The sequence below is a fragment of the Anas platyrhynchos genome, chromosome 16, assembly GCF_047663525.1.
Source record: "Anas platyrhynchos isolate ZD024472 breed Pekin duck chromosome 16, IASCAAS_PekinDuck_T2T, whole genome shotgun sequence".
Lineage (NCBI taxonomy): Eukaryota > Metazoa > Chordata > Aves > Anseriformes > Anatidae > Anas > Anas platyrhynchos.
In genome coordinates, this window is record NC_092602.1 from 1617096 (window position 1) to 1642204 (window position 25109).

General features: G+C 58.4%; 1 protein-coding gene across 2 annotated transcripts; it reads right to left on the minus strand.

Annotated features, from left to right (window-relative positions):
* Nucleotides 1–98: 98 nt before the first annotated feature.
* ACACB (acetyl-CoA carboxylase beta) lies at nucleotides 99–25029 on the minus strand. Of its 2 annotated transcripts, XM_038187450.2 has the most exons (53): nucleotides 24723–25029; nucleotides 23541–23986; nucleotides 20284–20416; nucleotides 19708–19846; nucleotides 19411–19520; nucleotides 19034–19115; nucleotides 18588–18686; nucleotides 18157–18266; nucleotides 17859–17969; nucleotides 17496–17705; nucleotides 17131–17301; nucleotides 16806–16967; nucleotides 16445–16608; nucleotides 15566–15716; nucleotides 15378–15481; nucleotides 14675–14756; nucleotides 14037–14182; nucleotides 13817–13967; nucleotides 13579–13713; nucleotides 13009–13155; nucleotides 12699–12887; nucleotides 12360–12460; nucleotides 12193–12281; nucleotides 11986–12110; nucleotides 11425–11538; nucleotides 11233–11346; nucleotides 10792–10881; nucleotides 10555–10673; nucleotides 10215–10352; nucleotides 10034–10133; nucleotides 9823–9930; nucleotides 9659–9715; nucleotides 9409–9450; nucleotides 9112–9327; nucleotides 8826–8981; nucleotides 8076–8279; nucleotides 7704–7859; nucleotides 7246–7368; nucleotides 6776–7045; nucleotides 6369–6466; nucleotides 6091–6211; nucleotides 5813–5923; nucleotides 5458–5601; nucleotides 5254–5374; nucleotides 5013–5109; nucleotides 4731–4827; nucleotides 4335–4470; nucleotides 3837–4014; nucleotides 3238–3350; nucleotides 2460–2614; nucleotides 2051–2221; nucleotides 1471–1607; nucleotides 99–1371 (listed from the first exon to the last, which is right to left on the minus strand). In XM_038187450.2, the coding sequence occupies exons 2-53, from the start codon at nucleotides 23975–23977 to the stop codon at nucleotides 1245–1247; spliced, it is 7161 nt and encodes a 2386-aa protein (XP_038043378.2). In that variant the 5' UTR covers nucleotides 23978–23986; nucleotides 24723–25029; the 3' UTR covers nucleotides 99–1244. The 2 variants fall into 2 exon arrangements, with proteins under 2 accessions (XP_038043378.2, XP_071880351.1); XM_072024250.1 differs by lacking the exons at nucleotides 23541–23986; nucleotides 24723–25029 and adding an exon at nucleotides 21861–22085.
* Nucleotides 25030–25109: the final 80 nt, after the last annotated feature.

Sequence of the window (25109 nt, forward strand, 5' to 3'; positions counted from 1 at the left end):
GGGCAGGAGGCTGCTACCATACATCAGCAGCTGCCATCCCCTCCTCAGACCCTCCCCATTCACACAATGACAAAATAAAAGAGCTCAGGAAAACCTCATTGAGGGCAGTGCTTGTTTTATTGCCGCTGGTTTGGTGGCGTGTTTCCTCCCGCGCGGCGAGCATCGCCCCCCACCTCCCCCTGACAAAGCACAGTGACACTTTCACACCAGAATACATCTCCTCACACCCTTTCCACCCCAACCCAAGGACAAGGAGAACTCCCCCCACAGCCCCCAGCATGGCCAAGGGGGTATCCAACACCGCCGCATTGCCCCTGAGGTCCCGTAGCCAGAGGTGCTGCAAAGCACGCAGTCAACTTTTCCCCCAGGTGGATCCATCTGATTAGAGGCCACCTGGGAACCAAGGCAGGGGTGCAAGCAGAGACCTGAGCCCGGCTCCTGTCCTTCAGCAGAGGAGCCAGGTCGCTGAGGCCGGGGCAGGGACACCCGGAGTTGTCCTCCCTCCTCTCCAGCCTCTGTGGGAGCTGCAGCACGAGCCAGAAAGGGCAGGACGGGAGAAAGGAGCAGATGGGGCGGTCGCCCTGGTCAAACCATGGCAGCTCCACTGATAAATCTGCAGCAACTGAGCCCAGCACGGCTTGTGATGTCTCCTCTGGGCCACCAGCTATTCATAGTTCTGCCTGCTGTCTGCTCCGCAGCACAGGGAAGGATGAGACAAACTGCTCCTCACAGTTCCTGAGTTTATTTTAAAGCTTCTGTTTGAGACCGCTTCTTCGGCAGGATTTAGATTTCCTCGTGCCAGTGCATGGTCAGCCTCAGAGCTCCTCTGTCCTCTTGGTGCCTCAGCCATTGGGTTTGTACTTCCAGCTCCATCCAGTCTTGTGAGATTTACCTGACACTGGTGCTTGTTTTAAAGGTTAAGGCCAAGTCTTGCGACTAAAACACAGTAAAAGATTTTTAATTCTTTTTTAAAAAATCAGTGTTTGCACCAGGTCCAGGCTCCAGCCTTGGCTCGGGCCAAGTTATCTTCTGCCAAGCTGCCCCTCTGACGAACGCCCCCAGCGCCAGAGGGCCCTCCGTGTAGGCAGAGAGAACATCTTCATAGCTTAACATACAAACAGCGGCGTTTATTTAGGCACAAGGTAAGAGTCCAAGGCTCCAGTTCGAGGGCTGAGGGACTGGGCGGGGAGGTGAGGTCTGGCCTCTGAGCAGCAGCGTGTCCCGGTGCCCCTCCTGCCGCCGGCTCAGGACGGGCTGTTGTTGTCCACCGTGGAGAGGAGACGGGCGACCTGAGCCTTCTGCGTGCGGGTGATGTGCTGTGTCATCTGGATGATGCAGTCCATGGCCACCTCGGGATTGGCTTGGACCAGGCTGCAAGGCACGAAGCAAGAGCTGCCTCGTCTCTACCGCCCGCAGGCCCCAGCCCAAGCCATGGTTTTGGCCTCCATGCTCGGCTCCGTGGCCACTCACCTCCGGATGTGCTTGAGCACGTAGTCCCGCTTCAGGTACTTGATGTTCTCCCGGATGGCTGACTTGGTGCCGTCGTCCTCCTGCATGTGCTTCTCCAGCCACTCCACCACCACCTGGTTGTTGTCCCAGAGGTAGCCCTGAGGAGAGCAGCACCGTGTTGGGGGGCCCAGTGCCCACAGACTGAGCCCATCTTTTGCTACAGCCCTGGGCTTTTTCCTCCCATGGCACAACCAGACAATGGGATTCGTCTTCTCAGTCCTGCACGTATGGCATGGCATGCACCCCAGCCCATGTAACAGCCATGGGGAGAGGGGTCAGTAGAGAAATCAAAACTCAGGAAAGCTTCATGGACTATTAAAAAAGCAAAAGGTTAAGGGAGAACACGTTTCCTTTGCACCCCTTCACTCCCCAGCTCAGCACGCACGGAACCGAGCTGGTGAGGTGCATCACAGCACTCACTGCATGCAGCTCAAACACCAAGACCCAAGGTTTCTCTTCTGCCCTGGGAAGCCCTGGTGGATGGTGGAAATGAACAGGCCTGTAGTATTTTTGAAGGACGGGGCCCTGGGGCTCTGTGTACCTTTTCAGCTCCCTCCGTCTCCATGAACCAGCGCCGCAGCATGGACTGGATGTGGATATGGCTCAGCTCGCTGTTGGCGTTTAGGATCTCCATCCTCACCACTTCCTCCAGCAGCAGCCGTCGCAGCCGCCAGTAGAGGAAGGAGCGGGCGTTTTTCCACTCCAGGATGTCCTGCAGAAAGCCCAGGAAGAGGAGCTGACACACAGCAACTGCCTGCTCACAGCTTGTGCTGGCAGGCCTGCAGGCAGATCTGCTGGGCTGCAGCAGAAACCAACACCAGGGGCAGGAAAACGCACAGAGCAGCAGCCCAGGACCCTGCGGGGAATTTTGGCTCCCACCTTCATGCTGCTGCTGCAACCCCAAAGCCACACCAAGCCCCCTCCCCAGCCCTGCCGCTGCCCTTGCTCACCGTGATGACGCCTTTCTCCTGCATGCGGCCTGGGGTGTCGTGCAGGTCGGCGAAGCGCACGGCCACCTGGTAGTAGATGGGCAGCAGGAGCTCCTCCCGGGCCTTGAGCTGCTTCTCCAGCTCCTTGCGCTGAGCCTCGGACAGCTCAGGTGTCCCTGCAGGGGCAGACGGCTGTCATTTCCCAGCAAGGGGCCTGGGCTCTGCTCGCTGTTCCTATTTCAGCCATCCCGATGTGATATCCCTCTGTTTTGGCACATCTACAGCCCTGCCCAGAGCCCGGCCGCAGAGCCCCATGTCTGTGAAGGGGCTGTGCTGTGCTCAGTGCCTGCCACCAGACAGACACTTCGTGGGACTGTGTTTAAGCAAGGTTGGGGGGGAAAACCCTCCCAGCACAGTCCCACCGCCTGCTGCAGGCAGGAGCAAATTGCAGGGCAAAAGGAGCCCTGGTTCATTAAAGGATGCTTCTGTGCAGCTCTGTAATGATTATTTCATCTAATTTCGGCACTGATGCAGTGTGGCTATTGCCATACTTCATCTCAAAGCACGGGAGCAGTTGCTGTAGCAAAATCCAGCACCCTCCGCAGAGCCCCAGGGGATATGGGGATTTGAAGGTACCACCACAGCCCCTCGGCAGGCCCTGTCATCAGACAAACCATTAGGAATTTTCCCAAATTGATGAACACAAAAGGGTTTTCTGGTGCTTGCCACCATGGTGTCTGAGGCAAGTGTTTTAACTCACCACTAGCAAGGCCCAGAGGCTGCAATGCCCTTCCCTTACCCAGCTGCTCAACAAGCCTGGCATAAACCGTATCGATCCTTCTCATGGTCTTCACCAAATCTTTCTTCCTGAACTTGATCTCCACTGTTCCCCCAGGCTCCAAAATGCCACCCCTGGAAGGAAAGTTTGGTAAAGCAGGGGCAGGTCAGCAGGGGACAATAAATTCTGGGACAAGGCATTGCTGCTGGTGGCAGTGTGGCAGTTCAGGCAGCTCCCTCTTCTAAGAATTAGGGACAGAGAAAACCTAAAATAATGTTGTTTCCAATCTGGGATTCTTGGCTATTCTCCCTCTCCTTACAGCTTGTCCAACGCACATTAATTCAGGCTAGAGAAACCCTCCAGCCCCCCAAAACAAAGCTCTCACTCCCTGCAGCTTTTTCTGGACACCGGAGGATCTCCCCAAGGAGATCCTTGCCACACTGCTCCCACGCTGCTTTGTAAGAGCCCAGGGACTTTTAGCTGATTGAGCAAAAACTCAGCAGCAAAAAATAGAAGTCTCTGGTGATCGGCGGTCCCCGTGAGCAGGACCCTGACTCTGCAGACCCCGTGTGTCAGGCTGTGCGGGATGCCCACGGTTTGGATGGAGCACTGAGGCTGACCTGCTCTCCTTGTCCGCGTAGAGCTCCACGTACAGGGGGTTGATGGTGGAGTCGATGACCACCCAGGAGCCGCCCCGCAGCTCCGCGTGCGGCGGGATGTACACCAGGATGGGCTGCTTGAAATCCCGCAGGCTGTCGACGATGAAGGCGCCGAACTTCAGCATTTGGTCGTACATGTCTGAAAGCCAAAGGGGCTCAGTGGCTGGGCACCCCGAGTGCCGCAGGGTGGGCTGCTGCCCTTTACCTCCTCTCAGCCTTTTCCAGCTAGCTGCCCAAAGCCTTTTTTCTCCAGCAGAGCCTAAACAAACCCCTCAACGCAGCCCAGTGGGAAGCCACCAAGCCCTGGAACTTGGGTCCTGCAGCATCCCATCACCTCTCCATCCCAACCCCATGTCCTGGAGCTGCCGGGCAGGACCCTGCCATGCTGGGTCACCCCAGGACCCCGACGGGTGGCAGAGGGGCTGGTGGCACAGATCTGGGTCCCCCAAGTGCTGGTACCTTTCATGCCACTGGAGAAGCCCCTCCAGTTGGCGAAGATCATCAGCGGGAGGTGCTCCCGGTTGAAGTCCCGAATAGCTTGGGCTGTTTTAAAGGCAGAGTCTGGGAACCAGACCTGCCCCGCCTGCTGGATTATCTGGAGGAGACAACAAACAGCATCACTGAGACCAGTGTCAGCGCTTCCAGGCACACTGTGCTGGCAAGGCAGCGGCACACGGAGTGTGGGGGCTGGAAGGAGACAAACTGAGAGCACACATGCTCAATTTCACCAGGATTTAAGGAGAATCAGGACATGCCAAAAGATTACACTAAGCTTTTTTTCCCTGCTTTCCCCTCCAGCCCCCCTGCTGCACAATCTTCCCTGCCACTCTATGGCACCGAGGTCTCCCCACACACCTTCGCCTCCGAGTCGGGGTTGGCAGGGTCTGCAGGTATGGTCACCTCCACAGGGCGGGTCTCCACAGCGATGACACCCACGGGGAGCCCTCCCAGCCTGCGGCAAGGCAGGGTGCCTCAGCAGGGGCCGGTTCCCCTGCATGCTGCAGCCCTGCTCCACCAGAAATGTCCCTCCCATAACCAGCCCCATGGGCACAGAGCACTTGCACGTAGCTGTGCTTGCAGCCTCCCCGCCCCAGGGCTGGGTAGGGACGGGGAAGCCCCCCCTGCACCCAGCAGTACCTCGCTCTGCCAACCACGACCGTCTGAGCCCACGGCCTCATGATCTCCTGGAAGCTTCCCTGGTCAAAGAAGCCGCTCTGCCACGTCCCCTTGAGAGCTGCAGAGCAAAGGGGAAAGAGGAGAGACAACTGTGAGTGCTGAAGGGTTTTCTGTGCAGCAAAAAGCACCTTCTGCTCCAGGACAGGAGAGTTTGCAGCCACGGGATGCATTTGGGCAGAGGTCTCGGGCTGTTCTCACTTACTTGGGTGAGGCCTCCCTGCCAGCATCCACCTGGGGTCATAGGGGACTTTGGAGGGGACAAAATCGATTTCTCTTTCAATGGGGTCACTTATGGCAGTGACGGGCACTGGGCTCCGGTTATCCTGTAAGGGAGAGCCCCGAGGGCAGGTCACCAGCCAGGAACCCCCCTACCAGCCCACGCTGCCACCCTGCAGCACCTTCCCACCTTGGGCATGTAGGAGAGCCACTGCAGGATGGTGTAGACACCTTCAAAGTCATCTGGGACAGTGACATGGGAAACGCCGTTGTTGTGCATGATCTGCACACCCCCCAGCTGGTTGTTGGATGTGTAAACCTCACGCCCCAACACCTAGGTGGAATTACCAACAGAAACACAGATGCTAGAGTAAGGAGAGGCAACTGCTGCTCTATTTGCTAAGTTAAACCTTTGCCTAGGTTCATTTTCTCTGGTTTGAGGGATTTGAATTTCCACCTTTGCCTACGCAGGGTGATGTTAAAGCAAACTGCCAGGGAACTGCCCCCTCTTCCCACGGGATGGGGACGGCGCTGGAGCACGGTACCTTGTTGAGAGCTGTGACACCGGTGAGGATGATGTGGGAGTTCTCCACCTGGATGACGCGCTGGCCCAGCCTCACCAGGTACGCGCCGATCCCGATGGCACGACACGTCACCTGGGCACAGACACGAGGACACAGAGTTACGGGGGAGATCAGGCTGCAGGGGTCTGCACGGGTGGGATGCATCAGGTCGCTTGTTACACCCTGTTATCCCCTCCAGGAGATGTTAAAACCGAGGAGAATTGGGGAGGAGTGGAGCAGGGGAAGGCCTGAGGCTGTACCATGCTGATGGTCACGATTTCATCGTAGGCACGAGAGGACTCCCCAGCGATGGTGCCAGCGGCTCGCAGGTTTTCCACCCCAAATCCGTTGTCCTTCCCAATGATGTCCAGGAGGACGTACCTGGGGGAGAGGCAGAGCTGGGATGGCATGGGGAGGACAGGGGGAAGCGTTCCTTTGCGTGGTGGGACCAGCAGGAAGCCAGGCCAGGATGTGGAAGCTGCATTGGCAGAGATGTGGGGCAGGGTTTGGGGTTGTCCCACAGGACAGCAGGGCTCACCTGGACTCGCCCCCTTCCTCCACATGCTCGCAGTGCACTGAGTTCATGGCACTGATCCTCGTGTAGTCCTGGGGAGTCAGGTACAGGTACTTGAACCCCTGAAAACAAAGGGGAGAGTGAGCTGCAGTGCCTGCTTTGTGCTCACTCACAGGGGACACAGTGCTCCAAACCCATCCCAGAGCTGTCCTCGCAGCAGGGTCAGGACCAGGGCTGGATGGAGCAGCTGCACCAGCACAGGCACCTTCATCTCCACCCCACCAGGGAAGGTGAAGGGAACCATCCCCATGGCACTGCATACACACAGAGTCTCACATCCCGACATTTTGTCTCCCAGTTCATCTCTGGTCCTTCCCCAGACAAGTCCTCTGATCCTCTCTCTGACAGCCAGAGGTGAGGTGCCCACACACCTTGTAGGGATCCTCGGGGTCCACCCAGGCCACTTGGAACATGTGTTTTATCTCCTCGGCAAAGCCGATGCGGGCCCCGCTGTTGGCAGCGATGTAGACGCGGGGGATGCCCTCGGCCCGGGCCAGCTCCGAGGCCCTCAGGAAGACCAGGTCCTCCTCCGGCCCGAAGGAGCCAATTTTGTGCGTGATGTCGTTGCAGATGAGCACGATGTCCCGGCCCTTCGGGTACTCGGGGGTCTTCAGCTTCATTTTGAAGGCGACCATCCCCACCTGCCCCAAAATGGCACAGTGTCACAGGGCTGGCTCCTCCAGAGCAAGGAGGTCGGAGCTGTGAGTGCAGACAGACAGAGCTCCTGTTTGGGGAGCATCCCCCGGGCTTTGTGCACAGCTGGGACAGGGAAGCCACCAGCAGTTCCCACCGGTGGCAGCGCAGCTTCCCACCCCCCTGCTCCCAAATCGCTCCCCGCTACCTCATTGCCTCCAGGGAGCCTGTTCATCTGCACCAGGTGTCCCTGTGAGTCCAGAACCAGCTCGGTGTACGTCAGGACATCCTTGGGGTACAGGTCTGAGGAGCCCCACAGCTTGAAGAGAGCCTGCAGAGACACGGAGCATGGAGCAGGCTGAAAACACGTGGCCACGGCTGCTCCAAGGCCATCACCGGGTGCAGACGTGCACTTCTGCAGCAAGCTGGGACTTTGTGTGAGCAGAAATTTTGTGTTAGAGTCCTGCTGCAGTCCTCCTTGCCCCAGAACTAGGAATGAGTTTTGAAATGCTTCGTATAACCAAAAACTTCAGGGTTTGGGCTCTTTCTGTTTTGTCTTTGCAAGCTCAGGGGAAAGGAATCCCACTCAAGATGGGAAAACGTGGGAAGGGAGGGAAAGAAAAGGAAATTCAATCATTTGGAGCCTCTCTGCTTCACCAGACCCACCTGCCTGATCATCTCTGGGAAGTCGTACACGTAGGTGGTGCCCAAGGACTGTGCCTGGAAGCGCTTGGCCTGGAGCAGGTCCTTGGTGACGTAGGGGGTGTTGATGAGCATCCCGTGCTGCGGCCCTTGCTTGTCCCCGTACGACTGGAACATGATCTGGAGAGAAGGGCAGAGCATTGGGGGGGGACACAGAGGGGAGGGACACAGAGAAGGTCTCTGCACAGTGCTGGGGGCTGCAGGAACAGCCCCGCAGCTTTGCCACAGCCGGCAGCTGCTCGTTCTTGAGCACAGGACCCCGCGGGGGGACTCGGGGGTGGTTTGGGGTGGTCGTGGTGGGGCTCCTGTTTGCTGCCACCTCCTGTGGGAACTCACGTTGCCAGTGCTGGAGTCCCTCACTTCCTTGTAGAGGCTGATGTCCAGGTAGTAGCCGGACTCGTTGGTCAGGAAGAGGCGGATGGGGATGGCCGTGGTGGTGGGCGTCAGGCGGATGTTGATCTTCACCTCGGCCTGCAGGACCCGCAGCTTCCAGAGGCGGCTGCCGTAGCGCATCACCATGGACCGTACCGACTCCTCGATCTGGGTACGGGACAGCTCGTGGGTGCTTCTGCAGCCCCGGGGACATCGCTGTCCTCGATGCTGAGCTTGGAGAAGCCCCCTTGTGTCTCCACCTCACCAGACATTTCAGGTTTGCTCTGGGCAAGCCCCTTCCCTCCCTTCCTCCCTGCCAGGGGACAGTGCTGCCATCCGGTCTCTCCACTGAGAAGAGGGGAAGATGGTGCCTTGCATTCCCCTTCAAACAGATAGCCTCTGCTTTCCTGCCATGTGCTGCCTGGGGGCAGAGCCCTCCACTCATCCTTGTACCCTCCAGCAAATCACTGCTTGTCCAAGCCCATGCTCACTGAGAGGTGTGAAATGTCAGCATCTCTCCAGTAAAAATCTCACAGACAACAAGCCCCCAAGATGCAGAATTGCTCTGGGGCTGCCAAATCAATCCCCTGTCCAAGGCTGGGTGTGCACTGGGTCCAGCAGCCAGCCTGTAGGGTGGCAGCCCAACCAAGCCCAGGGACGAGGCAATCTCCGTCCCCAGCTCGGCACCAGGAAGCAGGACCCCCAGAAACGCACCTTGGAGGGGTCCATGACGACAGTTGGGACAAAGTTGAGGAAGATGTGGTTGCAGTCGGTGCGGACGCTGGTGTTGTTGAAGGCCACCTCCAGCTCATCCATCGCCTCCAGGAGCAGCCGCTCGCCCTCGTTCTGCAGGTACTCGAAGGAAGCCTCCTGCAGCACGTGAGGCAGCTCTCAGGAGGCCAGAAAAACCCTTGTGCCCAAGCTGCCACAGCCTCCACCCAGGACCAGGGCTCGCCCGCAGCAGCCAGCCCCCATCTCCCACGGGCCGGGGCCGCCTTGCCTTGGTGATGAGGTCTGAGTGCCGCACGATGGCGCGGATGAAGAAGCGGTAGTCTGTGGCCTCGGTGCCCGCCTGCACCTTGGCAGCACCCAGGTAGAGGTGCATCTTGTGGTTGGCACAGGGGATGGCCGTCAGGTCGAAGTTGCGCATGCGGCTCAGCTCCAGCTGGAAGGCCAGCGCCGGCTCCAGGTGCCGGTAGATGCGGTCCTCTGCGAACTGGGAACAGGGACAGAGAGTCAGGGGCCAGCCCACGTGGGCAGACCCCGCTCCATCCCAGAGGGGGGGGACAGCTCCTACCTCGTCCCTGGCTCTGAACGTGAAAAACTTTGGGAATTCTCTCTAGAAAAAAAAGGAGGAAGGCAAAACATTGATAAACCTGGCACAAAGAGGGTTTTTCTGAGGATAATACAGGAGATAAATCATTATTTGAATCCCCAGTTGGTTAATTCCCAGCTCTCCCTCCCAACACGTGGCACATCATCTCTGAATGCTCAAGTGGCAGAAGCACAATGTGTCCAAAGCCAGTCACCATTCAGCCTGCACTGACCTGCTGGGCAATGAGAAACGTGATTCTCCGGAGACCACAGTCAACAAGGATGGTTTTCTGCAGGGAAATAGAAGGGAGAGTCAGAGCACAGGGGACAGCCTGTGGAGGGGGCAGCCACTGGGGTCTGGGGTCCCAACTGGGAGGGTCCGGCCCGTTTGGTGCACCTTGGACTGGGCGAAGGCTCTGAAGATCGGCACCAGCTTCTCGTCCTCCACGTGGTCTGCGCAGCGCAGCGCGATGTTGAGGATGTGGATTGGCTCCTCGCGGATGTTCTGGCAATGAGAGCCCCGCTCAGCCCTGCTGCTTCAGCCCAGCAGCGCTGCCACCAGCCCCGCACCACCCGGGGGGGGGGGACAGGAACGGTGCCGTGCCCACCTTGCCGTCCTCCTCCTCATAGACGGTGGCTCGTGCCTCGCTGAAGAGTGAGGTCTCCAGAGGTGGGTTGGCAAAGCATGAGATGACTTCATCGAAATTCCTGCCCAGACAGCAGGGATGGGGTGAGAAGCCAACATTTTGCCCTCCCCAGCCCAACAGGACAGCACCACAGCCCTCTTACCTCGTGAAGTCCTCGAATTTGTCGAAGGCCACCATGGCTCCCATGCGCTGGCTCAGGGGAGAAAAGCCACTGTCCATGAAGAGCTCGGTGCTGTGCCGGGCCAGGTCGGGGTTGGAGATGCTGATGGGGACAGACATCCTGCACGGGGCAGCAAGGTGGCTGTCAGCCGTGGGCAGCATCACTCCTTGGGCCCAGCAAGGACCACGGAGGTCCCACACAAGACCCTGACCCCGAGAGCACTCATCCTGCTACCTGGCAGGGTCCCCACACTTCGGAGAAACAAATCCAACAGCTTTACAAAAAGGACCTCATCTGGAGGATGCCTGAGAGGTGAAGGTACCTGTTGGGGTGGGAGAAGGGCAGCATGAACTGGAACTCCACCAGGCAGGTGCCGTCCGAGAGCTGCCGGTGCTGCAGGCTGTTCAGCTCGTAGGCAATGTACCCACGCCGCACGTACACCTGGGGGGGACATGATGGGGGGTTACCGACGTGTGCTGCTGCATCCCTGCTCCCACTTTGAACGTCTGCACACCCCAGGGAGGGTGCAGACACCCTCCCGTGTCCCCACAGCCCTCACCTCCAGCGCTGCCATGCGCACAACCTGGTTGGTGTGGTAGAAGAAGATGGGCAGCACGTCGAAAATGGTGGTTTCCGAGAGGATCAGTTTCTGGAGGGAGAAAGCAAAGTTTAGGGTAAGGATGGAGTGGGACCCCCGTTGGCCCATCACAGGACACTGAGAGGCACATCTCAGTGGGATCCCCCAGTGTGGGCTGCACAGGAGCAGCCCCCAAGTGTGGTGGGACACCCAACCCACTATGGGGACATTGATGGTCCCAGGCATGGATCCACACATCAATCCCCCTCCAAACGGGGCAGGGAAAAGGAGATGAGACAGGCACTGACACTGAAGCAAGCTTTTTGGGCTGTTTTAAAGCCTAAGCCACTTATGGAGCAGATCTCCTCAATGGAGACACCCCAGAGTAAATTTTTTTCGGTAGAGAAACGTGAGGTTCCCAACCTTCAGGTTCTCGGGGCAGAACTCGTGTCCATACATGTCGATAGCAGAGAGGAATATGGACTCCACCTGGTTGTGCCGCAGCTCGTAGGAGGGCAGGTGAGAGGCGATGAGCACCTGCAAGAGGAGAGGTGACTGGGATGGGGACAGGGACGGGGACAGGGATGGGGACAGCCCAGCGTGGTGCTCACTGACCTGCCGGGCTCTCAGGGCCACTTTGGAGTGTTCAGTCTTGCTGAGCTGTGTCAGCTCGTTTAGGATGGCCGTCAGCTCGTCCGTCAGCGTGGGGTCACGGCCACAGAGCTGGTCCTACAATGCACACACCGTGATGTCAAGGTTTGAGCTGGCTCCTTGCTGCGGGAAGCACCACCACATGTCCCCAGCCCTGTGGGGACAACAGGGACAAGACCCCGCGCAGGGAACAGGGATGGCAACGGGCAAAATTCTGCTCTTTGAAAGAAGTGCAGCAGCGTAATGCTAAGGAGGGGACATGGAGACCCCCTTAACACAGCAGCCATGTGGTGAAACAGAAATGGATGCTTGAATGCAAACCCAGACCCTGGGGATGCTCTGAACAGAAGAGAGGAAAGAAAATTCATCAAGCCCCTGCCCAGTTTCAATTGGAAAGCACAAAGCTGTGATGGCCACAGGCAGCTGAGTACTGGGGCAGCCTTTCCCCATCCCACAGCGATATGGAGCTCGCCTTACAGGATTTTTCCTACCACGAGCTTTTGCCACTGCACGGGCCGCACTCACAATTAACATGGTCACCAGCAGGTTCTTCTTCGCCACCTGGGCGTGGGAGAAGATGCTCTCGAGCACCGGAGTCATGTCAGGTTTGTACTGTTCCCGCAGGCTGATGACGCACTTGTCGTAGTGAGCTGTGGGGCAGAGCACCGTGAGCCCTGCAGCCCCCCCCCCCCCGAGAGCCCCCCCAGTCCCCGGAGCCCCCCAAACCCTCACCGTGCTGGAACTGCATCTCCACTTGCAGGTAGCGCCGCAGCAGGTCCAGCACCACTGCCTTCATGTAGCCGCGGATGCCACTGCGGTACCTGGGGAGCAAAGAGCCCGGCGTGCTGTGAGGGGGCTTGGGGGGGGGGACAGGGGGACACAGGGAGCACCGGGCTCACCTCTGCACCAGCTGCACCACGCTCTGCGTGTTCATGAAGAAGACCTCCCGCTCAGCCTTCCTCTGCAGCGTGGCTGCGTGGGTGTCCAGCACCGTGGCGATCTGCAAGGGCACGGGGTTTGGCACTGCTCAGGGCTGCCCGCTCTGCTGGGGGCAGCACTGCCACGCACAGGGACTTTCAGGGTCATTCCCCCCACCCCCAAATGAAAAAACACAGTGACAAATAAATATAAACATAAAAATATAAACTTTTCCCATCATTTTTTTTTTAAATCAGGTCTTAGCAGGATAAATTCAGGCAGGAGTTCCTGAAAAGGGAAGCCAAAGCCAAGTTTCTCACCTGCTGGCTGGGAAAGCGGCAGAGCACGGAGGTGATGTTGCTGGCATACTGTGCCATCACCTTCCGGATCGACTTCTCCACAGAGAGAGGGATTCTTCCTGAAATGCTGGTCATGATTTCCTGCAGCTCCAGGAGGGGCAGGGAGGGATCCCGCAGGGTTTTCATCAGCTGGGCCACCCACTCCTTCACCTGCAGGGAGCAGGGGCTGCTGCTGCCTGCACCCCGGCACTGTGTGCACCCCCAGTGCTGCACGTCGTGCAGGGCACGGGGGCTGCCAGGAGCCGAGGATGCTCTTTGCCCCAGCACCCACCTTGGCACTGAAGTAGGGCTCGGGCAGGCAGTACCCGTTCATCACGTTGGTGAGGTTTTCCAGCACGTTGCGGAGAACCTGGTGCTGCTTCTCGCCGGTGATGGGGAGGGTCTGCTGGGCCGGGAGCCCCCCTGTGAACGGCTGCGCCTGGAGAAAGTGAAGAGAGGGAGGCTGGCCTGAGTCCTTGCCAATACAAGGCTGAGCACCCAAAAGCTGCAGCTGCCCCAGCAGACACCAGCCTGACCCCTCCAGCATCTGCTTTTGGTTGGGAGAAGCACCTAACGGCCAGCTTCATGTTTCTGCCAGTACCACGGCATGAAAAAGATGCAGAAAAACTACAGATGTAGACAGAGCATTATAGCTACACTAAACCATGCATGTTAATTTCTGTACCCAGAGCAAGCACGCACAGGATGCTTACCCAGCACCATGCCAGCCCCAACACAGCCAGCTGGGGACATAGCATGGGCGCGCAGTGCCACCCTGTGCCGGGACAAGGGCACATCCCAGCCCCGGGCTGCTTCTCAGCTCTGTCCCCCAGCAGGCATCCTTGACACCCCTCGGACTCACCGGCTTCACTTTGGTGGGGTCGTCCAGCTCGAGGCGGGCGATGACGCAGCCTGCCTCCAGCAGCGCGCCCGGCCGCTTGACGTAGTGCACCCGACCTGCCTCCTCCACCGTCAGCGTCATGATGATCTTCATCACCTGTGCAAAGAAGGAGCAAAATGCAAATGCACCCAGCACCACCCTGCTGCTGCTAAAGGGTTTGACCCCGAGCCATGCACCAGAGCTCCGGGAATGCGCTCACCTCGATCTCTGCGTACACGCTCCCTTCGGCAAGGTGCCCACCATCCTCCACCGTGTACTGCAGCAGCTTCCCCGCGGAGGGTGAGCGCAGCACCGTCGGGTCCTTCTCCTTCTCGAAGTCACACGTTTTGTTGCCGATGGTGATCCGGTACCTTAGGGAGAGGGAAAAGTCTCAGCGTGGCCCCGTGGCCGCCGAGGAGAAGGGCGCAGCGAGGGGGTACCTGTCGATCTCCTCCTTCATGTAGGTGGTGTAGCTGTTGCCGTTGTAGGAGAGGAGCAGCCCCCCGTCGTTGAGGCGGTGCACGTCGATCTCGATGTGAGTGCGGTTCATGATGATGACGTACGTGGTCAAGGACTGGCGGGCAACCTGCAGGCAGCAGCCAGAGACAGACTTCAGCGAGACCTCCGAAATGTGTGCCATGGGTTTTTGAGAGGCTGGTGGTGTGTGTGTGTGTGTGAGCATCTCCCAGTGCTTGGGAGAGAAAACTGCCATGGGATGGGATGCTGGAGGCTTTGTTTGAACAGCTGGTTCAACACCCAACCTAGAGCTGGGTTAACTCACCACCATGGCTCATCCTCTGCTTTTTTTGAGAGTATTTTTCATGAAGTTCAACTTTAAAAGCAAGAAAAGGAGGCTCTTTGTTAAGATCTGGGCCATGGGATGTATGACTATGTCTGTCTTGTTTAACTGAGGTTATCAAACTCATTTTTACGTTGCACATTTTTAAAGGACAGCCTCATATTTATTGCATCTCTCTCCTCTCAGCAGGACAGAAGCACATCTCCTTGTCCTGGGGAGAAGCCTGTGGTGCCAGCGAGTGCTGCAGCCAGCTCCGGAGGAGCACAGCACAGCCCTTACCTGCAGGACGTACTTCACACCCTCATAGATGAGCTCCACGTCAACGATGTTCAGCAAGGAGGCTGCGGGCAGCACTTGGCCCCTGAAACACAACGGCAGGGTCAGGCACCACAAGCCTTTAATTCCTGTGCAGCCCGTCAGGGAGCCAAGTGTGTGAGATGTCAGCGGTGCTGCTGGCACCGGGCCGCGTGGGGAGGGTGCTAAGGTGACCAGAGGGGACAGGAATTTATACACAACCCACGTGAGCGCCTCTTACAAACACATCCAGAGGCAGCCCAGACGCTGGCAAACACGCTCAGATAAAGGCACGGAGGAGAGCTCCGTGCGTCCTCCAAGGCCAGAGGAATAACCTTGGTGCTTGAGCACAAAAACAAAAACAAGCTGCATTCAGCTGAGCTGCTTTCCCTTGAAGGCTGTTTTCACAGCCATGCGGAATGGTGTTCCTCTCTCTGGCTTCTCAACATTGCTTTATCCAGCGCCCTGTGAGCCACAGCACATTCTGACATTGCCCCATGGCACTGCCTTCAAATTTGCAAAGCAAAAATAAGAAAGAAGACAGCCAAGGGAGAACAAAACCCTGGTCCCGTGCTTGAAGGAGCCACGCAGATTTCAGGAGCAGCCCTTTAGGGACGCACTCCCTGTGTCCCCCATGCCCATGGCCATCAGGTCCCACAGCCCCAGCACGGGCAGCTCCCCCCTGCACCTCTCCAGCGAGTGCAGAAAGTCAGTCATGCACGTCCTGAAGGCAGCGTCTGCGACGTTCAGGGCACCACAGACGACACCCAGCATCGTGTCCGGCTTCTCCGCCTAGGGGTTACAAATAACGAGGTTGGGGTCTCCTCACGGAAGGGAGAGGTGACCCCGGGGGCTGCAGGGGCCGGTCTCCTCCACCTGCACTTTCTCAGCGATCAGATGGTCCAGCCAGCCAGTGTCGATCTCGTTGTTCTGGAAGCTCTCTGTCTCCAGAAGTTTAACCAGATACTCCACCGTGGTCCGGAAATCCCCACGGATGGAGAGCTCTTTCAGGGCCACCACCATATTCCTTTCAGGGAGAAAAAAAAAATAAATTCTTAATGACAAAGCGGGGCTCTGCTTCATCCAAACACCCTTCCCCTGCCTTCTAAGCTGTCTCCGGGCACTTCAGACACCAGGAGCTGCCCCTGTTTTCACCCCCTGCTCGGGGCAGGTGCTCACCAGCTCCCCATGCAGCACATTTCAGGGGCTCTGTCACCATTAGCCCATCAATGGACCAAGGGGCTGAAGGGGTTGTTATGCAGCAGCCAAAGGCTGCAGGAAAAAAGCACAGAGGCTGGAACAATGAGTGCCCGGCCCCAGATGCCCTTGTGCCAGGATAAAACATTCCCACAGGGCAGGAAGGGGATGACATAGTGCACCGCGAGCCTGGCTCTCCGGCTCTTTGCTCTTTAGGATTTGTTCCAGTTTGTTGAGAAATTTACTGCTCAATGTACAATAAAGCTTTGATTTCAAACACCTAAATACCCAGGACAGCCCTGTTACATGTTGCTTAATTACTGAATGAACACTGCTGCTCACTGGCACTGAGAACGTGACTGCCTCAAAGAGCCACGTGGATTAACTGGGGCCATAACAGCACTGCAGTCTGAAAACTTTGGCTACGAGCAGATGGTCTCTGCAACACCAATAAGCCACCCAGCACTGCGGCTGAGATAAGAGCCAGCTTTCCTGGCTCGGGCACCTATTGGGAGTCTTTTCTGAGGATGCTTTCTCAGCCCTGAGTGCCACACTCACGAAATGGCCTCCTCCCGGTTCTCTCCCCACGAGAAGCAGTGCCCAAACTGGGAATCGGCAAATTCGTGCAGACCCCCGGCAGCTGCCACGCTGAAGTACCCCCAGACGTTCTTGCTGCTGCGGAAGTTCAGCTCCTGCACTGTCCCTGAGCTGGGCTTGAAACCCTGAACAAAGAGCAAAAGGCATTGAGAAAGCAGGCTTGGAACCCACGCGGAATAAATAGGGAAGGGGGAACCCCTCTGCCTTTTATGAAGATTTAATTCACCCCGGGGGTTGAATTCCCTCTGACTCTGTCCTGTTGGGGAGGACCGTGCCCGGTTCACCCCCCCAGCAGCAGGGTCCTCGTGTCCCCAGGGCTCACCTCCTCGGGGTTCTCGCTGGTGATGCGCGCGGCGATGACGTGGCCCCTGGGCACGGGGGCGTTGGTGGGGCTGTTGAAGCAGATGGGGGTATCGCCCCACGGGCTCTCCCCGTACAGCACGCGGATGTCTTTTATCCTGTGCAAGGGGATGCCCATGGCAATCTGCACGAGCAAGAAAGAGGGCTTCAGCTGCTGGAACGAGGCTGAACACACTGGTATATGGCGCAGCTTCCCTCCGCAAGCCTCCAACTTAGTGCTTTTCCCTAAATTGCAAAATTTCTTCATTTTGTACAGCTTGCAAAGTGACCCGCGTGCATTCAGGTACCTGGAGCTGGGCAGCGGGGAGGTTCACATCCGCAATCATTTCCGTGCAGGGGTGCTCGACCTGCAGGCGTGGGTTCAGCTCGAGGAAGTGGAAGCTCCCGTCCTCGCTGTAGAGGTACTCGACGGTGCCCGTGCTCACGTAGCCCACCATCTGCGCCAGGCGGACCGCACACTGCAGGAGAGAGTGAAACCACAGCGCTGAGAAATTCACCACCAGGGCTGCCTCAGCAGTACCCCTGCCCACGTAAAAGGACACAAGCAAGGCCAACAGGCACTTCTAGAGAGCCCCCGGTGCCCAAAACCGGGGCAAACCCAACAAGGAACTGGGCATCTTCTCTTTGTCACCTGCAGGCTGGGGCCACCCACCTTCTCCATCACCTCGATGACAGCAGGAGCTGCGATAGTGGTGGGTGCCTCCTCGATGATCTTCTGGTGGCGGCGCTGAATGGAGCAGTCGCGGCCGAAGAGGGAGATGGCGTTGCCGTACTCGTCGGCCAGTACCTGCACCTCCAGGTGCCGCGCGTGCTGAGCCAGCTGCATCAGGAAGATGGGGGAGCCGGGTGCCTCCGCCTGCACCTGTGGTCACACCTCCAAAATTAAGCCCAGGTCCTGCAGCAAGCCCAGGAGGTGCCACTGGGTGCTTTGGGGTGGGAGCAGGACCCTGGTGCGTGCCCCAGCCTGGGCAAGGGGACAGGGAGGGACAAGACAAGGGCTCCAGGCGCCTCTCACCTGTCGGAAGCAGGCACCGAGTTCCTCTGCTGCCTCCACTTTTCGGATGCCTTTGCCTCCACCACCTTCTGCTGCCTTGACCATCAGCGGGTAGCCGATCCTCTTGGCCACCTGAGGGGAACAAGGACGGGGGAGGCCAAAGAGCTCTGGACCCCAGCCGGGTCATCCTGAGCTGCTGTCAAAGTGTCCTCGCATTGCTGGTGTGTGGCTGGGAGCCCAGAAGGGCTGAAGCCTGCAGGCTCCAAATTAAAATGGTGGTGCGCAGGGGACAAGTGGCTGCCCGTGGGCTCAGCTTTACCTCCAGGCCTTCCTCCACGTCCTTCACGCAGCCCTGTGCGTACGTCTCGAGGGGGATGCTGATCATCTGCTGACCCTTCTGGTCCTCCTCAGACCACTGGGCCACCAGACCTGTGAGCACACCCAGGGACACGGTCACCACGGGGGTGGCAGGGCCACCACGGGGACTGCCTGCTGGGTACGCCCAGGGTAGCTGGGGATCCCACGGGGACACATGCCATTTCCCTGGGGTCCATGCACCCTGTCCCCAAAAATCCTTCACCCAAACCAGCAGCCACTCAGCTGCTGTGGGGTCCCAAATGTCCACAGCCACCCTGTGGCCAGCCGGGCCAGGGACCCCCATCCCTGGAGCTTGCTTTGGGAGAGAAGGAGAGGCAGGGAGTAGAGAAACGGGCATGGGGAGGGTGTGTAGGGCCACATGGAGGCACTTACCGCTCCCACTCCACGGCAGCGTGGGGATCTGGACTGTCTGAGCCACGATGGTGGAGGCGACTTTGTCCCCCAGGGCCCACATGGCATCGCTGGGGGGACCTTAGGACAAGGAGGGAAGGGATGAGCTGGGCCAGCCGGCCCATCCCCACTGCCCAGAGGTGATGGACACTGCAAAAAGCTGCTCCCCATTGAGCTGCCACCATCAGCCGTGGGGATGGCCCTTCTGCGAAGACAGGGGGTGCGGGAAATACCCCCCCAGACCCGCTGTCCAGTGCGGGATGGAGCTCAGCCCCTCTCCAAGGGGCAGCCCAGGAGGTCTGCTCCCATCCACGATACACGAACCAGGCAGATGTGTGAAACTGGTGTCACTGAGGACCACGCATGCATGCACCCCCCTCCCAGTGCCCAGTGCTCCCTCCAGCAAACCAAAAGCAGTAAACCCTTACCTAGGAAAGCTATCCCATTTTTCTGCAGCAGCTCTGGCAGCTTGGGGTTTTCTGAGGCATGTCCCCAGCCAGCCCATACAGCCTGGAAGAGGAGATGGAGCAACACAAGTCGTTATATTCTGCACCAGCACCTCCCTTTGGTCATGGCATCATGCCTGACTCCTCTGCTTGGGGGGGGGACACACATCACCCCCACTCAGAGCACCCCTTCTGCTCTCTGTGTTTCCCTTGGGGGCTCCCAATAATTAATCCCAGCCCTTGCTGGCACAGGAGCTGGGCATTCTGGCACCAGTATGGTCCTAAATCACACCTAAATGATCCCCTAAGTCATCAGGGAGGCCCAGCAAAGAAGGGGGAGGCCAGCAAGCAGCTGTTACCTGGACTGGGATCCGTTTGGAAATGTCCACGATCAGCTCCACGTTGGCGTAGTTGTTGTTGTTGGCCCCCCCGGGGACGGGCACGTAGTGATCAGCCATTTTGATGTACTCTGAAAGACAACGTGGTGGCAGTGGGAGCATCCTCCCGCATCTGGGACGGGGAAAAAGTTATTTATTCCCAAATCTGGTTGCACGGAATGGCAGTGGGTGACCCCAGGCTGTGCAGAGCATCCCACATCCCAGGCAGCGACGTGGCAAGGAGCAGGGGGGCTGTCCTGGAGCGGTTTTAGAAATTACCTGCATTAGCCTTGAGGTCTTCGGGGGTGACCATGACCACAAAGCGAATGGCACGCTCGTTTCGGAACATCTCGTAGGCCCACCGGCGGATGGAGCGCATGCACTTGACGGCGGCGATGCCGTTGTTGGCGATGAGAACCTGCAAGGGACAGAGATGGGGGTGTGAGAGGAGAAAGTGGGGGGATGTGGGGGCTGAACCCCTCCTGGCTGTGGGGGCAGGCAGCCCCAGGAATGGCAGAACAGGGGCAGGATTTGGGGCAAGATGTCGGGCAGCCCTATTTGGGAGCAAGGTGGGGAGCAAAGCCAAGCCACAGACAGGCTGGTGAGGCTCATTAACAGCCCAGAGCTAATGAAGAACAGGACTTTGGTCTTAATTTGTGTCACTCATGCAGTGCAGGAGTGCACGGCAGCATTCAGAGGGCTCTGCTCTCCAAGTGGGGATGAAGCCGACGGGACAAGGGCTCCATCTGCCACGGGTGGCACGGGGGGATGCGGGCAGCACGGGGAGCACAAGGATACACGGCGAAAAGCCAGCACCCTGCCGCCAGGCAGAGGCAGGGCTGAGTGGGAAGCCACCTTCTCGATGACACGGTTCCCCCCGAAGCGGGTGACGAATTCGGCGGGCGAGGCGACGGTGAAGTCCCGCTGCAGATCCATCTTCCTGTGCTCACGGCCACGTTTCGCCAGGTGCAGCCCGGACATGCTAGGCCTGCAACGGGACGGGAGAGACATCAGCAAAGGGTTACGAGCCAGCCAGGAGTGCTGGAAAGGCTCCTGCCCTCCCCAGCTGCCTGGGAGGAGTCAGTCCTGTGGGCAGCCGGAGGCTTAGCACGAGCCAGCAAAGACCCAGATAAGACTTTGCCTCCTCCGCGGTTTCCTCTGCTGAAAGCAAAAAGCCAACCCTCAGCTGCTGACCCCGCAGGGAACACGAAGAAGGCACTCTCTGTGCTACCAGCTCCCCATCACCCCGTGGGCTCTCTCCAGGGATGTTTGGCACCTGCTGACAAACTGCAGTGAAAACCGCTTCCAGCTGAGCTAAACAGGACGAGCAGCTCGGGATGAGCAGAGAATTTTGTGATTTCAGCTCCCCGCCCCTGGGAAAGGCACAGGTGATCTCCAAGGACGCCGAGCGGCCGCAGGTCCGCGTTTACGCACCTTGTTTGGCAGCCCCGGGGGCTGGCTGAGGCCCTGGCACGGAGGACAAAACCCTGAGGGTTTGAAGCAGGGGAGCAGGGAGCTGCTCAGGATTTCTGGCCGTGGTGGGATTTCACACCACGCCGCTCTGTGGCTGGGGAACTGGGACCCCCATGGAGATGAAACTTGGCCATGTGTGCGAGCTGGAGGCGAGCAGCCCTGCTGTGAGCAGCAGGGACAAAGCTGGGGGTGCCATGAGCCCACCCTGACCTTGCCCTGGGGTTACTGAGGGAGGGCGAAGAGCAGGCAGCGCTCTGCAAGCAAGGCTTGGAAGGAGCGTGGTGTTCCTTCCCCAAAAGCTCTTTTGGGGATTTGCTCTTGCACAGCCTGCAACGACAGCTCCCCCGGGTCAGTACTGGGTCAGACCCCATCCTGCCCACTCCATGGCCCTGAAATCCCCGAAATAACTCCCTGGGGGCACCACACCACCAGCCGGACTCACCCCTAGCACGGTTTTCCACTGAAGGCATCTCCACAAGCACCGGAGCCGTTCCTGGTCTCCCACCCCACAGCCCCAGGGACAGCCCCGAGGGCTCAGCAGTGGTGTGACCCTCGTGCCCCCACAGCCATACACTTCCCTGCTGCCATCCAGAAAGTTTTAAGCAACTTTTTTCTCTTCTAATTACCAGATCCACGTTCTCCCCTCATCACCCAGCCAGGCCTAATGACATTGGACCTTTGATTGGAATTCCATGGGTGAGCTACAAATAAGTGAAGGGAGAAGGACAAGCACCCCCAAACGACCAGATTTCACACCAGCAGCACACTTATTTTAAGGAGAAATATGCCGACACCCCCTGGGAGCTCAGGAAATGCCCCATTCCCTCTGTACACTCAGGATATTTTACGAATAGCCACGATTTTATGAGGTTATGGATTTATCACTTCCCAGTGCATCTCCCCAACGCTCAGCATCTCAGCTTCCCTCCCGAGCCCCCTACAAACCAGCTCCAACGCACCCGTGCCATCCTGCAAACCGCAGCAACCGCCTCCCCGGCGAGCCTCAGGTGCTGACGGAAGAAAATTCCTCCCATGAGAAAGCACAGACGAAAACCAGCGGGGCCCACAAGCAAGGCGGTGCCTGACACCTTCCAAACACCCAGCTCAACAAGGAGACACCGTTTGGCTGAGCTGGGCGGCCGGGCTGTGGGTTTTCATAACGCGTTCCCGCAAAGGTCTTTTATTTTTAACTGTGGTGGGAGCGGAGGAGCCGGGCAGCAATGCTTTGTTTCCAGTTATTTATAATTGTCGTCAGCTGGGTTTGCACGGGAAGCTGTTGTGTGCTGCCAGCAGGCAGCAGCTCCTGTCCCCTCGCACAAATGGCACGGGGCATTGCTCCTGCGGGCTCGCATCAGTCTAGGCTCTTACTCAAACATAGTTTTGAGAAGACAAGAGATGTTTTGGAAAACTCAGTATTGACAAGAGAAAAAAAAAGCTTCCCCATTCCTGCATCTTCCTTTAAAAAAAAATAAATAAAAATAAAAAGTTTGGTTTTGTAACTCAGCCAGAATAAGTGGGGCACTACCCGCAGAATAAGGCTCACCTGCTTTTCATCAACTCATCACAGAGCAAAACCACCAAAGTGCTAATTTTTTTTTCCTTTCAGAATTCATCTGGGATGGCTGCAAGGGCAGAGGACAGGCAGGAGGGCTTCGCTGCTTTCCCAAACACCGCAGCAAAACCACCAGCGAGTGCCCCGCAGCTTCAGCTGCTCTGGGGCAGCCCTGGGGACATCCACAGCGAGCCTGCCAGGCTGCATGGGGGCACGGCAGCACCCCACAAAGCCCTGGGGGCACATCAGTGTACCCCCCGATAGGAAAGTGCCTGCAGCAGCTGGGCTGGCAGCGGGACTGGCCCCCCATAGGACCTGGCCCCAGGGGCACAGGACGACACGTGCGTGTACAAATACACGTGCAAGTTCATGGGTGAGTGCACACGCAAGCGCCCTGTTGCAAGACTCAGCTTAATTTGCAGATCTACCCCCCCAACCCCAAATGCAACCAGTGATGCTCATGCACAAAACAGGCACCCAGGCTGCAGGGTGAACACCAGCAGCACCCGCTGCTGCTCAGCACCGAGACCAACATCAATTTCATCTCGTTGTGCAAGAACCCCCCCCCCCCCGTGTCCCAATGCCCTCCCCTCCTGCACCAAGCACAGCTGTGGCCAGTGCACGGGGAGGGGGAGCAGGGCCGGAGAGAAAAACAGGAAAACAAAAGAGGAAGAGAAAAACAGCAGAAATTTGGTAAGTTGGCTTCAGTGCTGGGGTTTGCACTTAAAGGAACATCACACGCACAAAAAGCGGTTTCCAACCCATTCTTTGACATCCAAAATCAATGTAAAAAGCGATCCCGCTCCAGCCATCCTTGATGGGGATTCAGGAGCATGACACTGCTGTCACACAGGGCCACTCAGACACATCCACCCCTGTCTCCAGGGTGCTGCTGTTAGCCTCATTATCAGGGTTTTTAGCACCAAAAGCACAGGGGGCAGGACTGAGACATCACTGTGGTTATCTGCTAAGCACCTGCAGGTGGTTTTTAGCAACAAGGGCCCCGATGTTGGAGAAATAAACCACCCAAAAAACATCTGCCTGGCCTGAAACCGCTCCTTTTTGCTCCCCACCCCTCACATCATACCTTATGCCAACGTGGGACTCCAACAAGGCGTTGGTGGCGGGGGCCTCAGCACTGGATCCCCCCGCGCCCACCAGGCTGCTGCGCCGGCTGCCCACCCTGAAGGCTGCAGCCACCACCTCGTCGTCGGAGGAGTTTTCATCAAAGGAGCCCAGCACAAATTTGGCCAAGGTCGGCCGGCGGAGAGCAGCGGGGTTGTACACCGCAATCTGCTCCTGCTCCCCCATGGCCGCCCTGCCGAGCTGCAGAGGGAGGCTTGGGGCCGGGGGGCTTGGTTGTGCCGGGGGGCTTGGTTGTGCCGGGGGGGCTGCCAGCCCTGAGGGGGGTAATGGGGCCGGGCTCTGCTCGGGCATCTCCTCCTTCTTCTTGGGGCTAGAGCTGGACATCTTGAGGCACATCAGCAGCGCGAGGATCAGCAGGAGCACGGCCACCAGCACCATTCAGCTGCCCTGGGGAGGAGAAGCCGGAGATGCTCCCTGAGCAGTTTTGCTGCATCACGGGCTGAGCTCCACCATCAGGGGATCCTATCCACACAGCGGCAGCTCCGACACCGCCAGCCATCGCAGCCAGGGGACGGGAGCCCCCCCGGACCCCCTACAGCACCCAGCCCACCCCTCCCCACCTCAGCCGCCAGCTCCCAGAGCTGTTTTTTCACTTCCCAAACCAGCATCTTGGCAGCGGCCGCACTGCTCCTCTGTCGGGATGGGAAAAGCCACCCCGTGGCTGGGGGCTAAAATGGGCACCCTGCAGTGAGGGGGTGGCCCTGTTCCCCCCCCCAACTGCTGGCACCCAAGGGTGGCGGCAGCCCTGAGGTGACAGGGGTGACCCCAGCCCCAGCTGGGTCCCTGGGGCAGGGTGGCCGTTAAACCGAAAATTCAGTTCTGTGAACCGTTAACGAAGGGGGGGGGCACAGAGGGGAACTGCTGTGCTCCCCTTCTCTAAGTGGTGACCTCCCCCTCTCCATCTCAATAAATACACTCAGCATTAACACTTTGGTTGTTTATTTTTAAAAAAGAGCCCATCCTGGGGGCTGCATGCACCCCTCATCCCCCCAGGACAGCCCCCCCACTCCACAGCTCAGCGCATACCCAAGCAGGGGGTCCCCAATTACCCCCCCAAAAAAACACAAATAGCAGCAGCTATATTTAACCCCAAAACACCACAAAACCCAATGGGGGCACTCACCATCGCTCTGAGCCCCCGGCGTCCCGGGACGAGCCCAAACCCAGGCTCGGCCACCTGAGGGGCCACAGCTCCAGGCCGAGCCCCTCCACACCACCCTGGTCGTATTGATCAGGGCTGGTGGCACTCGGTCCCCTCACCAGGCCGGGTGACCGCCGTGTGCTGGGGGCAGCGCGTGTCCCGACCCCCCCCCAGGGCCTGCAGGCCGGGGACATCGCCTGACCGCCCGCGGGGTTTCACGTTTCAGGCCCCCACGGCCTGCGTTAGGTTTGCCTGGCTCGCACGTGACGTTAACGTCAAGCTGAAATATTTCCCTGTTAGCACGCCTGGAAAACTTCTGCTGGAGGAGAGAGTGGAAAGCAGAGGCGGGGACACCCGATCCTTGTGGGA

Excerpts from the sequence above, each read along its gene's own strand:
- ACACB (XM_038187450.2), bottom strand. The coding sequence starts at position 23,977 with ATGGTGCTGGTGGCCGTGCTCCTGCTGATCCTCGCGCTGCTGATGTGC. Across the intron at positions 12,888-13,008 it reads AGCCCTACTTCAGTGCCAAG|GTGAAGGAGTGGGTGGCCCA; the intron begins GTGGGTGCTGGG and ends TGCTCCCTGCAG. Across the intron at positions 3,351-3,836 it reads TACGCGGACAAGGAGAGCAG|GGGTGGCATTTTGGAGCCTG; the intron begins GTCAGCCTCAGT and ends CTTTCCTTCCAG.